This window comes from Amblyomma americanum, chromosome 2, assembly GCF_052857255.1.
Source record: "Amblyomma americanum isolate KBUSLIRL-KWMA chromosome 2, ASM5285725v1, whole genome shotgun sequence".
NCBI lineage: Eukaryota > Metazoa > Arthropoda > Arachnida > Ixodida > Ixodidae > Amblyomma > Amblyomma americanum.
In genome coordinates, this window is record NC_135498.1 from 215,282,179 (window position 1) to 215,297,931 (window position 15,753).

The following is a 15,753-nucleotide window of genomic DNA, read 5'->3' on the forward strand; positions in this document are numbered from 1 at the left end:
TTATTTCCTGTCTGCACCGAAGCGAGTGCCTCCCTCTTGAAGCATGCATTAGGTTGCACCTGAAAGATTTTGCTTTGTGGTGGCTGTGCGTGCGTAGATTGGCAAGCACTACGAGCTGCTCAACTACAGCGAGCATGGCACAACGGTGGACAACGTGCTGTACTCATGCGACTTCTCGGAGAAGCGGCCTTCCGCAGGCAGAGTCTCCTCCCCCGCTGCTGTGCGCTCCCCCCGACCTGTGAGTGTTGCTGCAGGAGATCCATTCTCTTGCTACCATGTTTTCTGTCCTTGCCTAAAGAAAGAAAGGTCATGTTGCCATTCAGCGTGCATCACAGCAGGAAAGCTGGTCACCACTGCTTTTGAGGAGGTGTGTGTCTACCCTGGGGCAGACATTTGTGCAATGGAGGGAGCAGTAGATTTTTTGCCTGAAAACATTGGCCCCGCTTCATGTTCTCAGAGTGTGGAAATTGCGCGGGCAGTCTGAACACCTTACAGTAGCCTTCAGACTGAATTTATAGTTGATTGGTATTGGTGTATGGGGTTTTATGTCCCGAAGCGAAGCATGGGGCTAGGAGGGATGCCATAGTGGAGCACTTCGGATTAATTTTGATCACCTGAGGTTCTTTGACGTGCAATGTCAGTGTCACCACTTCGCGCACTTTTGCGTGCGCTCCCAGACACCCTTAGAGCGTGTTGGGGTAGCGGTCTCGGTCACAAAGGAGGTGCCCTCGACTCAGCGTGGCAAGCTCAGCCGAAAACCAGTTACCAAGTGACAAGGGGGTTGGTCGTTTGGTGCCCAGCTTTCACCGGTCACAAGCCAGAGAATGGGCCAGAGCCAAAGGTTCACGAAACAAAACAAAGTTTATACAGCTAAGAGACGATACAGAGGATTTCACAATCACTCCTACGAGCACATACAAAGTGATTTACAAATACAATGCAACGCGTGCAAAGTAACAATCGAGAGAGATTACAATTCAACGAAACCTTTGCACCTATAGTGCACCAACAGAGAGAGACGAACAAACAAAACACAATTCTTCACCGGGCACTGCGACAGTCCGACACCTGAGGAGCACGACAAGGCCAATCCGCAGACTGGTGCACGTTGCCTCGCTGCTCTGTGGCTGGGCGAGTGGTGTTCCCTCTGGAGTCGAGCAGGCGCGCTTCTCAGAAGCTTAAACGGCGGCTCGGGCTAACCGACAGCGGTTGCAGCCCCTCATTTATAGGCGCAGTCCGCGTCTGTTTGTTCTTCGTGCCAGGGCAGGCGCGCACATACACGCAGCTTCAACTGCACAAACTCCTTCTCCTTCTCGCGCCGGGCGCGCGACCCCATTGGTCGAGCGCGGAGACCACCTTCGAGAAATTTCTGGTTCCTTCTCGCATGCGAAGATGCCACCGCGAGAGCGAAGGGGAGTGAATATCACTTTAGCGTGGTCGAGGTCATGCCCTCTTCGTTGACGATGAGTAGAAACTACTCATACATTCTAGAGAAATCAACGCCGCTCGTGGCTGTGTTTACTTTGGCGCCGCGCCGGCGAGCTTAGTGGAAAGCCCACGCAAGGTTTACGCGCTCTCCGGGGGTCCTTCCCCGCTGTCTTTTTTTTTTTTTTACCGCGCGCGGGCACAATTGCTTACGCGTAGGGCCGTTTTTTTTTTTTTTTTTCCGAATATGTGCCGAATTTTATGACACTGCCCCTTCCTTTAAGAATATTGTGCAACAATATTCACACAAAAAAAAATTTGTGCGCACATGCTTGCGCTCACAAACTCAGTGGTGAATGCCAAAATACACACATCAATACAATGATGCCTGCGCGCACATAACACTTGACAACTGTGAAGATTCACTTCAATACATGCCGCAACTCGGCAACACATTAGCTTAATACAAAAAAGGGAGCATTCAGGTTCAAGTCATTCTTGCACCTACATTTCCACATTCGGCCGACGTGTGCTCGGAACAGTACTGTTTCTCTCAAGCTTTCCGTCATATCTTTGTTTCTCTGTTTCACGCGAATCTGGCCTTTCTTCCTGTCGCGAGCTCTGCTCTTCTTTCGCCTTTGACTGAGGCTTCTTTGACTGAGGCGATTTTGGCTCTGCTTCCTACTCATACTGCTCTGAGTGTTCCTGCTCAGACTGTAAGCCCTTCCTATTTCCTATCGGCTAGCGCGTCTGTTGCGAACAGATTTTAGGCCAGTTCGCTCGTAACGGCTCCACTTCTCGTGGGTTTCTTCTTCTTCGCGTGCGCTCTTTTGGTCGCACTTCCGCTTCCACACCGAGTCCGTTCTGAAAGTTGGACTTGTTGGTCTCAACTTCTTTCTAACGTTGCTGCGATGTTCGTGCAGCTTGCTTGCACCCGACTTTGCTGTCTTCACCTTGGTTCTCTTTTGTACCGGCTTTTTCCTGAATTTTCTCCTCAATTTTCTCCAGGGCTTCTGCAGTTCGAGTTCACCCACTTCGGTGGTATCCGACTCGTTTCTCCTTTGTACTTCCTTCCACATTCTTCTTCGGGGCAGGCCCGTTTTCATTTGCATTATTGGAGATTAGTTCTCGTGATGAAGCCCCTGGTTCGGTTACTTTTAGTTTTTTGAGCACTGAATTTCTTTCCTGAGTTCCTCTCTTGAGCTCGTCACTTTCAGTGCACTCGGGCTTCATTCCACTGCACTTTCGCCTTTCTCACAGGCAAATTTTTCGTGACCTTCCTCATCGGGAAAGGCCTCATCGCTGCTCGACGGTTCACTCGGAACAGATTCCGGTTCTTCCCTGAGGGTGCTCTCCTCAGCGGCAAGTGTGCAGGAGCTTTCGCCCTCTTTGACATTCGACCACTCTGCCTCATGGTCGCTACTGCAACAATCAGGCGTGCAGCACTCTGACTTCTCAGTGAAGGTCCTGCTTTTTTCCTCAACATCATGTGCCTTCCTTAAGGTCCTCTCTGACTCAAGTGTCAGGTTGGCCTGCTCCACACTGCCTACTACCTCAGTAGTAGCCACACACCCACTTTCCTGAGGAAGCGACACTCCGGTCTGATCGTCACTCTCTTTAATTTTTTTCAGCTGCAGGAACTGGCTGTTCCTCAACCAAACTCTGTCCTGTGGAGCTAGTTACAACCTCTTCTGTGGCTGCTAGAGAATCAGGCTCGTTAATCTTCTGCTTGTTTTCGACAGAGGCTAACGAATCAGGCTCCATCTTCTCAGCCTTCTCTTGTGCTTGTGCCATCAGATTTCCTGAAGACCTCTCGCCTACCGACCTTTCTTCCGTATTGGGAGTGACGGTCTCGTCAACCACATCGGTGGCCCATTTCTCTGGGTCATTCGGCGATCTCGCACCCTTGATGTTGCCCAGGATAAGGTCATACAGCGGGCGCTCCATGCATAGTGCTGTCACTTCTCCATTAATGTACAGAGTGTTCACGTGCACTCTGGCTTCAGGCAACAGCTGAGCGGAACCATCCGCGAAATACACGGGGCCATCCCTCCAGTAAGTTCTTCATTGGTAACCAATTCTCTTTCGATGAAAACACCGGTGCTTCCTGTGCTTCTCAGAACAGAAATCGAATTTCCCCGAATTTTTCCGGTGAGAACCGGCATTCCCTCAGTTAGAGACCCTGACCTGAAGCACGTAACTGTGCATAACACTGGAGGTCTCTCCCAGTACGCCTGTTCTACGCGGTCGGCACTTACGTTTTCCTCCTCTCTGTGGTACGAAGAGGCACAGGCATGCGATACCTTTTGGAGTGTTTTCCATAGACTTGGACACGCCGCAGCTTTCTCTCCCTTATCTCCACACTTGAAACAAACAGCCATTCGTTTGCTGGTTACGTTGCTACGGCAATCAGAGGCGTAGTGGCCTACCTTCTTGCAACGGTAGCATTGCACTGAGGGCTCTGGCACTCTTTCGCTCCTGCCCCTTCTTTTGCCTTGAGCTATGAGCTGAAGCTCGCTCCTACTTCTCTCTTCGTTATCCCTCATAACGGGAATCTCTTTACCTCGTTGAAATTCTCTTCCTGGCTTCACTTCGAATTTCACTACCTCTGTTTGGGCACCTTCCCTTTCCTCAGCACCATAACGTGCTCTGTTCCTTTCTCTGCACGCTTCTTGCGCTTTCTTAGCTACTGGAGCTATTTCTCTTTCTCTCTCGGCGGCTTCTCTAGCCATCCCTCCCTGTCTCTCTTTTTCTTTTCGTTCTCTCTCTCTCTCCCTTCTATTTCCTGGTTCACCCAATCCGCAATCTCGGATTCTTCCAGGCCCAGCTGACGACCCAACTTAACAATATCTCTCAGATCCATTTTGGAATCCCAGCTGTTCAAGCCTCAAGCATAGCTCAACTCGGGGAACCGTATCCAACCGCCTCTGCGCGTTACCTCACAATATCGCTCTGCTGCTAAGCTCTCGTTTACGACCTCTTCGTAAACACCTTCCGACTCTTTCTCCGTTCCTTGCGCTTACAAAACACCAAACATCCTATCGCGGACGCCAGAATATGTCACCACTTCGCGCGCTTTTGCGTGCGTTCCCAGACACCCTTAGAGCGTGTGGGGTAGCGGTCTCAGTCACAAAGGGGATGCCCTCGATTCAGCGTGGCAAGCTCAGCCTGAAACCAGCTGCCAAGTGACAAGGGGGTTGGTCCTTTGGTGCCCAGCTTTCGCCGGTCGCAAGCCAAAGAATGGGTCGGCGCCAAAGGTTCACAAAACAAAACAAAGTTTATACAGCTAAGAGATGATACAGAGGATTTCACAATCACTCCTATACAAAGTGATTTACAAATACAATGCAACACGTGCAAAGTAACAGTCGAGAGTGATTACAATTCAACGAAACCTTTGCACCTATAGTGCACCAACAGAGAGAGATGAACAAACAAAACACAATTGTTCATCGAGCACTGCGACAGTCCGACGACCTGAGGAGCACTGCGCGGGCGCGATTGCTTACGTGCAGCGCCGTTTTTTTCGAATATGCGTCGAATTTTGTGACAGTCAGCCTAAGCCCCACATACCAATACCAACAATCTGGTGCTCCCTGTGCAGCTTTCATACACTGAAATCTCATAAGGAGTCTGGATGCCTGACAGTTTAGTGAAGCAAGAGTTGTAATGTGAAATACAGCTGAGCACTGCGATTGTGGTCCCATCTGTAACAAACACAGAGGCAAGTGTTACAGGCTGTGCAGGCTGTTGAAGTAACCATTCCATGCACTCATGCATTCAAATTGCTGGCCATTTTTTCCTGTTTAAGGACATGCTTTTGGTGACGCCCTGATGCAGGCAAGTGGTCAGTCTAGGTTTCAAGCAGAGCGCACATTTGCAAACTGCACTGCAAGAAAAAAAAATTGGCAGAGACACTTGAGACTGCTTACGTGTGAGAAAGTGTAAGCCTGCCCGCTCACTTTGTGGAGGCAGTCACAGCACGCTGTGGCGTGATGTAACCCGATGCCACGCAGCTGGCAATTCTACCTCTGCATGGCTCTACGTAGCCGCTGTCGCACTGCAGCCCACGCTCCGCCTTAAGGGTATGACACAATAGCTAATGTGTTATTGCCCATATATGTACGATTGGTCTTTCTCTTAACATTCATAAATCCCTGGAAGTCGTTGTACCACCCCTGGCACAGTGGTGCAGTGGTTAAGGGGGGGGACACTGGTCTTTGGGACCAAAAAACGACCCAAAAATCAATTTTTTAAAAATGAACTTTTTGGAGCCTATAGCTATTATTCTTCAACTCTACCAGATTTCTCCTCCAGGAAATCGGTATTTTGACTATAATATTAAATTTAGATCGCTGTGTGGGCTCAATTTGTTCTGGAGAAGGTGATTTAACACTGAAAATTTTGGACACCTGGCTGTCTTAGTACGTCAATATCTCAACGTCTAGGACAGGTAGACATGTCATATTGTTTGCTAAGGGAAGCTGAAGGCACAATGTATGCAATAATCGAAGCACAATTGTTGAATCACGCTGCAAGAATTTGTAATTTTGCAAAGTTTATCGATGCACGATATTCACACTTTGAATGCTGCTATTCTAAGAGCTGTAAAATTACTAATGAGGGTAAAATGGAAAAACTGCTTTGATTATTGTACTCTTTACTCACCATACTATGTAGCCATGGGTTAAAAATTATTTTTATTGAGCCATTTTTTTGTACCGAGGCACTAATAAATGACTAATTAAAATTAATTGTCTTAGGGACTAGTGAATTAATTAAAAAGCAATTTCAGATTTGAAATCAGTATAAAATACAGAGCAACACGATACAGTTTTATTAGGATTGGACTAAAAATAAGGAAAGTAGGTCTAAGACCAGTGTCCCCCCCTTAAGTGGCGTGCCACTGCCCTGGGATGGCAGGTGCTACCACCAGTGGGACTAATGTGGACCAGGTTGTCCGAAGCAACCTCGCGCGACCAATCATTAATTTAACTGCCAACTGCCAGGTTGCATAAGGATGCCATCTTTTATGGGTACCATAGGGTGTTATCGCATGCACGCATACATGCACGAGTGCACACACGCTCGGGTTTTTGGTTAAGTAAGGCTTACACCTTAAGAAAAAGGATGAAGCCTACCCAAAATCAGGTAGATGTACTTTAATTTTTTGCAAGCAATAGAAAATAAAATTATTTGCTGCCTATAGACCTCCTTCACCCCGCGACGTCACGAAGATGCAGTGGCGCTGATGTTAGCAGCGACTTTCGCATGGCAGGCAAAACAGGTTCCGCTTGCCCGTGCCTAGCGCAGCTACCGGCGGCTGCTTCAAGCTTGTGCACTGCAGAAGCAGCATGTATTGACCAGCTGCGTCACTGCTGGATCCGCATAGTAGCATAAAAAAAATTTAAATTAGTCTCGATAGGTTTCTCGCACACAAATGCCACATTCGGAAACTGGCTAACAGGCATTTGGCCACGTATAGTAAAGCGCGAAGTCTGAGAGTCGATAGGCACTGCCACTCAATGCACTTCATAGCATGCAAGTTACTGCGTTCATTCACCTGAACATCAGGATAGTAGGCTGATAATCGCTCAAGAAAAAAAAAAGACATGTAGCTGCACACGTACTTATCACGTTGAGCCGGAGTGCACGGGGCGCCGGCAACAGCACAGCATGTTTTAATGGCGCGTTTTATGGCATTTAATATTTAATTGAAACTGTTTCTTGATATGACGACGTAATTATTTGATTCGAGTACAAAGAAGTCTGGTAAGTTGTGTCAATCTTGGGCGGTCGCGTTGGTGTGCTTAGAATAGCATACCTTAAGTGTGCTAAACGCCATATGCTTTTTCATTGCATCATGCATGTGTCATGTTTCATGAGGTAGTACAAGATCGCGAAGCTTGTTTGGAAAATAAGCAGCCACAGGCGTGCTACTAACAGACACTTGGCGAGATTGAGAGGGGACGTGGCGATGAAAAGTGTTTTCGCTATTTATGCATACGATATGTAACTAAACTTGATGCAAGTATGAAATTCCTACGCTAGTTTCAGTAATTCCTTTTATTTATAGCTATACCTGGTGCAGTTCTGGGTATTTATAATTAAAACCCTCGTCAAGTCACCCCAAGGTCTTAAATAATTGAGTAGATAGTGCCCAGTTTTTTTTATGCCAGCATGTACACAAAGCCCTGTTCAGTATGATGACGCGATTAGTTCATTTTCTAGATGATTAGTACTTACATGCCTAGTTACATGAAAACGTTTCTTACAAAAAATAACAGTACTGCACGTGTAGGAAAAAAAAATCGAGACATTTAGTTTGCTCTTCAACGTCTCATGAATAGTTTGCAACAAATGGAATGATTTGATTTTCATGCGAATTACGAAGGTGAGTGATCCAATCGCAGAAAATTTGAGAGGTCAGAAAACGAACCTTAAAGTTTATTTCCTCGTTTATGGCCTCTTCGCTTTCGCTTTTGTCAAAGAAATGCGGCACTGAAATCAAAGAAATTACCTCACAATTTTTGACGACCACACATCTAAAAAGCGTAATTTATAAATTTGTACTCGATATTTTGCTATAATAATTCTAGAAATCAAAAATTTTCACCAAATCGACCAGCTTTACAAGAGGACAACTCGGCCTGGCTGGTGCGTGGTAATGCGGCTAAAAACAGCGCTAAGCGAGACAGAGGAGGTCAGGAACACGACGCTGTCCCCACTTTTCGCACAGCGCGACACGTATGCCAACAGACGATGAGGGCACGTCTGCTCCGACGAAGCAACGCCAGCACTTCCCCTCACTACTGTCCCGAAGTAAAATCATTCCGGCTAGTGCAGAGTGTCGGAACTTATTTATTCAATGCCTAGCGTATAAATCAATAGCAGAAACGCTTTCTACATCTTTACTACTAACCATATATACAATACACAGTGGTAAACTATTTCTCTGAATACGCCGCATGTGGCCAACGCGAGCTCGTGTACTTCGACAAATTACTAAGTTCGAAGCATAAACCATTGATATGATTCGCAGGAACTGGAAACGCACTTACAACCCTTGAAAACCCGCGCTCAACACCTATCCGCAACGCCACTCCCCGACCTTTTGCCTACCACGAGCCCGCTAGCGACTGCAGCGCCACCTCGTTTGTTTACAAACATGCAGGAGGTCTATAGAAAGTAGTACAATCACATAGGCCTGTATTTATTATTTATTTATTTCAGAATACTGCAGGCCACTGCTTGGCCCAAGCAGGCCAACTTGGCACTGCTTGGCCCAACTCGTGCCTTCAGGACTTGTCTGGTCGAGAAGTTTTACAGAACAAACAATCTGTGAAGTCTGGCTACAACTTAGCCAAGCAGCGAATGTATGCTGTGCAGGTCAAATTGCTTTGGTGTCACCCATGCTACAGCTTGCTACAACAGAGCTGATCTTGGAGGTTGTATGCCAGAAAAGCATCTCACCATTGTTAGAAAGTGCAAGCAGTTCAAATTGTTGTCTCTCGATGCCTGTACAACATACTGCATAAATGACTTACTGGCACTGTAGTTAATTAAGACAGCCTTTCTAATGTGACTAGTCATTTTTGACTATCCCTGATCTGAGAAGCGGCACACTGCAAGCGAGTCAAAGGCATTTTTCGTCCCATCATGCTAAACACAGATCTGCAGAGTTGTGCATCAGTGTGGATTATTGTGTGTTTCATTGTTGGAAAAGTATTCACTGCAACACCGGTGTAAACAAGCTTAAGCATTGTTGATTCTTGTGGCCACAGGATTGGAGCCCACTAGTAGTGAACACGATCGCCACGCACTGTTTGTTCATTATAGCACCCCTTGCATGTTCACAGCAAACCTGATTGCCACACACAGTTTGTTTGGGAGCCATAGCACTCCCGAAACGTCATTCTTTTTTCAACCATGGTCAGTGACCTATGAACTTCATCAGCCATGATTCCTGACCAGGCGGCATACCGCCAAACCATCGACTACATGATTTGCAGTAAGTGAGCATAGCAGATCATACCGTAAAATTCCGAGCAAGCGCCCCCACCCCCGCAAGTTGAAATTATTGGCAAAGTAGGAGGGGGGCGCTATCTCGGAACGGTGCTGAAATTCAATGGCGACATTTTCCCGCCAGAAAAAAAGAAAAAAGCGCAGTGCACATGGATTTAAAACGTCCTGCCGTTCTTTCCTGCTCGAAGTACTCGAATAACGCATCATCCACGCATTCACTAAACGGCGTGCCATTATTCAACTTTCTTCGAAGTTTTGCTGTAGCAGCGTCTAGAAATTTTTGCCCCATTCCTGTGTCCGTTTCTGGTCGAACTTGAAGCCTCGAGACGTTTGGCAAACATTCCTTCCCCAATGCCATTGTATGACCAAGTTTCTTCGCCACTGTGTACGAATGCATTGCCAACTTGACAACGCCAAGACAAGACAAATGGCGCATGATGAATAGGCATGCGAATGGCTTGAAAAGCAGGATTGGATTGGATTGGATTCTTGGACTGGATGGGGCAGGCCAGTGTTGCCTGGGAATAGTCTTGTTCACTGTCACTCCCTGTTCACTGTAGCCTGGGAGCCGTGCGTGATAAGGGCGGGGAGGGGGGGGGGGGGGGTTCCTGGATTGGTGCTGAAATGTGAAATTAACAGTGAAGTTAGGGGGGGCCCTTGCATGGGTGGAAGGGCTTGTTCGGTATTTTACGGTATTTCCTTACACTGCTTGTATCGCAAGTGCGCAGATTTGGCAAAGTAGGCCCGCATGGTTGATGTGCAGCAAAGACGATATTAACTGTCGACATGACTGACCGCAGGTCAGTTCAGGTTCGTTCAAATCGCCTCCTCTATGACCTGCCACAAAAAGAAAACAAATATTGGGGCTTAGGAAAGGGCGCCAGGAGCGGCGTTGATGAGTATCGCTCTTCCTCCCAGCTGTGAGGCCATTCCTGAAGAAGCTACGCAGTGGCCTCAATGCATGCAAAGAACAAGGGGTTTACATGGCGGACTTTCTTTTTAATGCATTAGCATTAGAAGGGCCATTATGGACAAAACCCGGTGGAAAATTTTTTACTGGGCACAAAATGTCTAGCAGAATTTTATAAATATCATGACTACCTTTGAAACATGTCTAGATAAAAGACATGTGGGAAGCTGTCTTTAGATGGATTATACATATATTCACCGGTGCATGACGCTTACAAGTCGGCATAAGCAAGTTGCCTTCAAGACATCCTGCTGCAGATGTCTATAGGGCTTCCTCACAAGACTGCTTCAGCTACATGGCCGCATATGCAGCTGCAGTGAAATCTTTGCACTTAAACAGGAGGAAACTAGTGCATCCTGTGACCACTGAAAATGCAACAGAAAAAGCTCAATTTACATGCTACATGCGTCAACAGCAGTGTCTTGCGAGTCTCGTAGTGGGCGAAGACAGTGCACGTTGCGAAGGAGGCGCAAGAGGTGCATACACAGTCCTAGTGATGCATGCTGAGCGAGGTGACAAAGCTGCTGTCATTACATAATGCGTGCGCTGGCGACACAGGTCCCAAGGCACCATCTACAAGCACGGCCAGTGGACCGGCTACGGTCGCATGGGTCGCCCTCATGGGTCAAGCTTCACACAATTTTCTTGGCTGGGGTTGGACCCCGTTAAAGAGTGCTATTTACACTGAAATAAGACAGCTTTGACTGGCATCTAAGGTCTCTTATGTACAACCTTTGTCCGTAAAGTTCCAAGACTGAGTCCAATAAAAAAAATGGGTTTAACATTTAAATCATTTGTGCAGCACCCCTTCGAAATAGTCTCCCTTTCAGTCTGTACACAGCTTCCAACGCTTCTTGAGGTCTTGGAAACAGTTGGAAAACGCTTCTTTTGGCAGGGCTGTCGGCTCCTTTGTCGTGGCATCTTGAATGGCCTCCACACTCCCCATCCAGCGACCTTTTAGGGCTCCCTTCACGCGAGAAAACAGGAAATAATCGCATGGGGAGAGGTCAAGCGAGTATGGCGGATGGCGAAGTACAGTATTGCTGTGCTTTGCGGAAAATTTTGTAAGGCTGAGAGCAGTGTGCAGCTTTGCATTATCGTGGAGAAGGCTGGCTCCATTGTCCAGATGCCCATAAGTCAGGGTGATAGCGTCCCAGTGCATCACGCATGTGTTGGAGCACGCTAAAACTCCTGATTCACCGTCTGCCCTTGTGGGAAGAACTCGTGGTGTATGACACCTCTGGCATCGAAAAGTATCAGCATCGTCTTTGTTTTGGTCTTCGGTTGCCACACCTTTCTCGACGCCGGAGAGCTTGTGGACTGCCATTCGGCGCTCTGCCTCTTTGTTTGAGGATCGTATTGAAAATACCATGTTTCATCTTCAGCAATGATGCTATCAACGAATGCAGCATCCTTCTCTGCCTCGGAGTGCAAATCAGCGCTCACTGATGCCCGCGTGTCCTTCCGGTCCTGTGTGAGAGAGTGTAGCACAAGTCTGGCATTCAGCTTTCGTTTCCCCAAGTTGTCACGCAAAATGGTGGCATGTTGCCTTACTAATGTCGAGAGCATCTGATAGCATGCGGACTGTAATGGTGTGGTCTTGCTGTACGATTTCCTTGATCCGAGCCACATTGTTGCCATTCCGTGAGGTTGAAGGGCGCCACTGCCTTGTGTCGTCTTCCACTGACGTTCTCCCTGGAACGAACCTCTTGTGCCACTCGAAAACTCGCGCCCGCAATAATGTCTCGTTGCCGTAAGCGTCACGAAAGAGCTCATACATCTGTGTGGCTGTCTTGCCAAGCTTCACACTGAATTTTATGTTTACACACTGTTCAAGGTGGATGTCATCTCTCCACATTCACTCACAGTAGAATGCGCAAACGACTAGTGACAATGTATTTTTCTACATGTAGTGCCATCTAGCGGTTGCCACAGCAAATAACATAAATAGCTCAGGGTAGCCCGAAAAGATGGCGCTACACAAACGCACCAACATTTGTTTTGGGGAATCATTTCTAGAGAAGAAAATAAGCCAGTCTCGAAACTTTACGGATGAAGGTTGTAGAACACGTATGCATGCGGATGAATATCTTTCACTTTTGAGTTTGTCTTTGGTGCTTTGATAGGAACCAATACTTTGTCGCATTTAGACCAGACTAATTCCATGCTACAAAAATATTTTTCGTAACTTTTTTGATGAGCAGTTCTCCACATGAACATTGCAGAGACCATTGGGTGGGCATACCAGGAATGCGAGCTATTAGACATTTTTTGGCATGCTCTACAATTTGGTTCCGTAAGTTTGGCCAGAAGCGCAGTAGGCAAAAAGTTTTTCTTTTTTCAATTTATTTAATTATGCAGTTGAACAAAGTACAAAAATACTACAAAGTACAAAAAGCACATGCGGTGATCGGCAACATGGTCAAAGTTGCCTCCACCTATGTTGCCTTGGTAAATTTTTAATCTCATTAGGATTGATGCTGGGGCGAGTTGGTATGCCATTTTCAAGAACAGCGCGAATAAGACGAGGACTGAAGGAAGACACACACGGACAGGCACTGACTTGCAACTAAAGGTTTATTGCTTGGAACGTGTGTCTTCCTTCAGTCCTTCTCTAATTCGTGTTGTTGTTCTTAAAATTTTTAATCTTTGGGTAAAGATAGCTGTAAAATCTGGTATAAGGATGTGCGAAGGTTTTCTGATGGAGTAAGGCGAGTGCAGGGCTTGTATTCCTTCATGTTTCCTGTGCTTGCACGGAAGACCCTGTGGCAGTTTTTGTTATGCAGCGCTAATTTAGACCGAAGGTAGTAAGTGAAGATCTAGTACATCCACAAGAAATCTTATTCGACAGGTGCAGCAGGCATCCTTGCTTTGAAATGTATACAGAACATCTTGGAAGATGTCTTCTAACCCAAAATAGATGTTGCATTGGCCCAGTTATGAGATGGCCACTACTACTCACTTGACTGGACTGCTATCTTGAATGAGAGTGACAAGATGTGCACTGTGCGTTTTGCAGAATTGCTTCTAGGTGTTTCATAGCTGCCCTTAATGCCTGGCTAGCTGTCATAAATATGTCTTGCATGTCTCATCAAAATATACAGTAGATGTCTAACAGATGTAGCTGTGTTCAGTGGGACTGAGCAGCATGCAGCTAAGAAACATCATGGTGAGATTTTTTTTTTCCAAGTCTGGTAGCGGTCTCAAAAATATTGCCACATAGCTTTTGCAATGTTCATGTCTTCATGTGCAAATCTCCTGTCATGCGGCTTTAGCACTTGTTTTGCACGAGAGGTGCTGCCACATTTATCTGGAATTATAGAAATAAACATACACTCGCCAAAAGTTTCGAAGAAAGGAAACACGACTTTTCAGGGCCCATACGGGTCTCTTTCTTCGAAACTCTTGGCGAGTGCATGTTTATTTCTACAATGTTTGCTCCTCGCCAGACGCTATGCCGTCAAACTCTGGACTATTTTTGTCTGGAATGTTTTTAGCTGCATTCAGTGGGCTCTATGTGGTTCAATATTGTCGTAGACTATTACCGCCCCTTATCTCGAAAGTTCTTCCTGAGCTTTAAATGAAACTGCTGAGAGCAGCAGTGATTCTGTTCTGCGATAACCGCTGAGCACGCTATTTTTTTATTGCCGCTGTCGATTGTTCAGTTTCTTGTGGGTGCAAGTCAGCCCAAAAGAGCAGACTCACGATAACTCTGATAAATAAATGAGTAATTCGCACTTTCGGTTGATTCAAACAAATTTCAAAGCTTTTGGCTGGCTGCCGTTTAATTAATACCGCTGCATCTCTTAAATTCGATTGATCCAAACTTTTTATCTTGTTCCAATACTCCCGGCACACAAAAGAGCAGTGGCTGAGGTTTGATACTTCATGTTTGCGGCGCCATGTGAACTTAAAGTTCAGCCTCTCCAGCCGTTTTTAAGTCAGTCCCGGTTCGAAGGGGGGGCAATGTCAAGGTCCGATCGGCACTCCAACAACTGGAGGCACCCTGTTGCCGCATAGTTATGTTCTTGAGCTTCGATACCAGCCCGCGACAATTGCAGCTATTGGCCACGCTTCAGCAAGCGAAGTCCAGCTGAATGCTGGTTTGGGCTCTGATTGGTGAGTTAATGGTCTTTTGTTTTCGTTAGGCATCTTGTCATTCTGGCGCAAATGTGCATTCGCCTCGCTTCCGTCTGCGTGGTCCTGTACATCTATAATGCATGCTCATCATGAGCTATGTGCTGTGTAAGGAAGCCTCCTTACATGGATGCCACCACTTGTGAGAATGCAAGCAATGCTGTAACGGCAACTAGTTGGTTTGTCATTTTCAGGTTTGCACGCTATACTTTGGCACAAGGACTAGTCACAAAAAACAGGACAAGACAGGTATGTGCGTGAACTTTCAACTGTATATTAAATGTACTGCTCTCCTTATATACTTGCGTACAAAGAAAAATTGTACAAACATGTATGAGGTACAAGATGTTAAGTGCTATTCATGAAACCGTAACCCACGTATCACAGCCTTCCATTGCACTGCTCGATGAGGTCGCTTTGTGTCAGTGCTATGGATGGATAATAATAACAATTGGTTTTGGGGGAAAGGAAATGGCGCTGTATCTGTCTCCTATATGGTTGGACACCTGAACCATGCCGTAAGGGAAGGGATAAAGGAGGGAGTGAAAGAAGAAAGGAAGAATTAGGTGCCGTAGTGGAGGGCTGTGGAATAATTTCGACCACCTGGGGATCTTTAACGTGCACTGACATCGCACAGCACACGGGCGCCTTAGCGTTTTTCCTCCATAAAAACGCAGCCGCCGCGGTCGGGTTCGAACCCGGGAACTCCGGATCAGTAGTCGAGCGCCCTAACCACTGAGCCGCCGCGGCGGGGCACGCTATCGACGGATCGCTTACGCTTTCCGTGGCACCGGCCTGTGCCATTTCGTATGCTTCAAAGATTACTCTTTCCTTTTGGTCTGTGAAATGCCTGATTACAGTGGTTTCCTCAAATCTTGGGATGCATTCTTTGCAGCGAGCTACATGCTTGGCGAGATTGCTTGAACTGTTAATTTTGCCGCAGTTTCTTCGATGCTTGCACAGTCTAATATTTATGCATCTTTCGGTATGGCACGAAATGGGAAAAAGTTTACAACTGCAAGTTGATAGGCTGGTCACAAGTGGATTTTTCAAACATCTGATTGGCTCAATTGCAGAGAAGATGATCAGAGACGTAACCCGGCCAGAAAATGGGATGACAAAGGAAAAAGAAAGGGCGAGGCCTGTTGTTGTACCATACATACACAAGGTATCGCACTGGCTTAAGAAAATTGCAG

At 46.7% G+C, this 15,753-nt stretch overlaps 1 protein-coding gene across 8 annotated transcripts in view; it reads left to right on the top strand.

Annotated features, from left to right (window-relative positions):
- The window catches only part of LOC144122137 (PHD finger protein 12), a 148,732-nt gene that overhangs the window by 86,547 nt on the left and 46,432 nt on the right, over positions 1-15,753 (top strand). For 6 of the 8 annotated variants that reach the window (XM_077655695.1, XM_077655697.1, XM_077655691.1 and 3 more), the window contains one exon: positions 98-238. In XM_077655695.1, coding sequence (XP_077511821.1) covers positions 98-238 — 141 coding nt within the window. Of the gene's footprint in view, positions 1-97; positions 239-14,751; positions 14,807-15,753 lie in introns of all 8 variants that reach the window. The other 2 variants (XM_077655693.1, XM_077655692.1) reach the window with 1 other exon arrangement.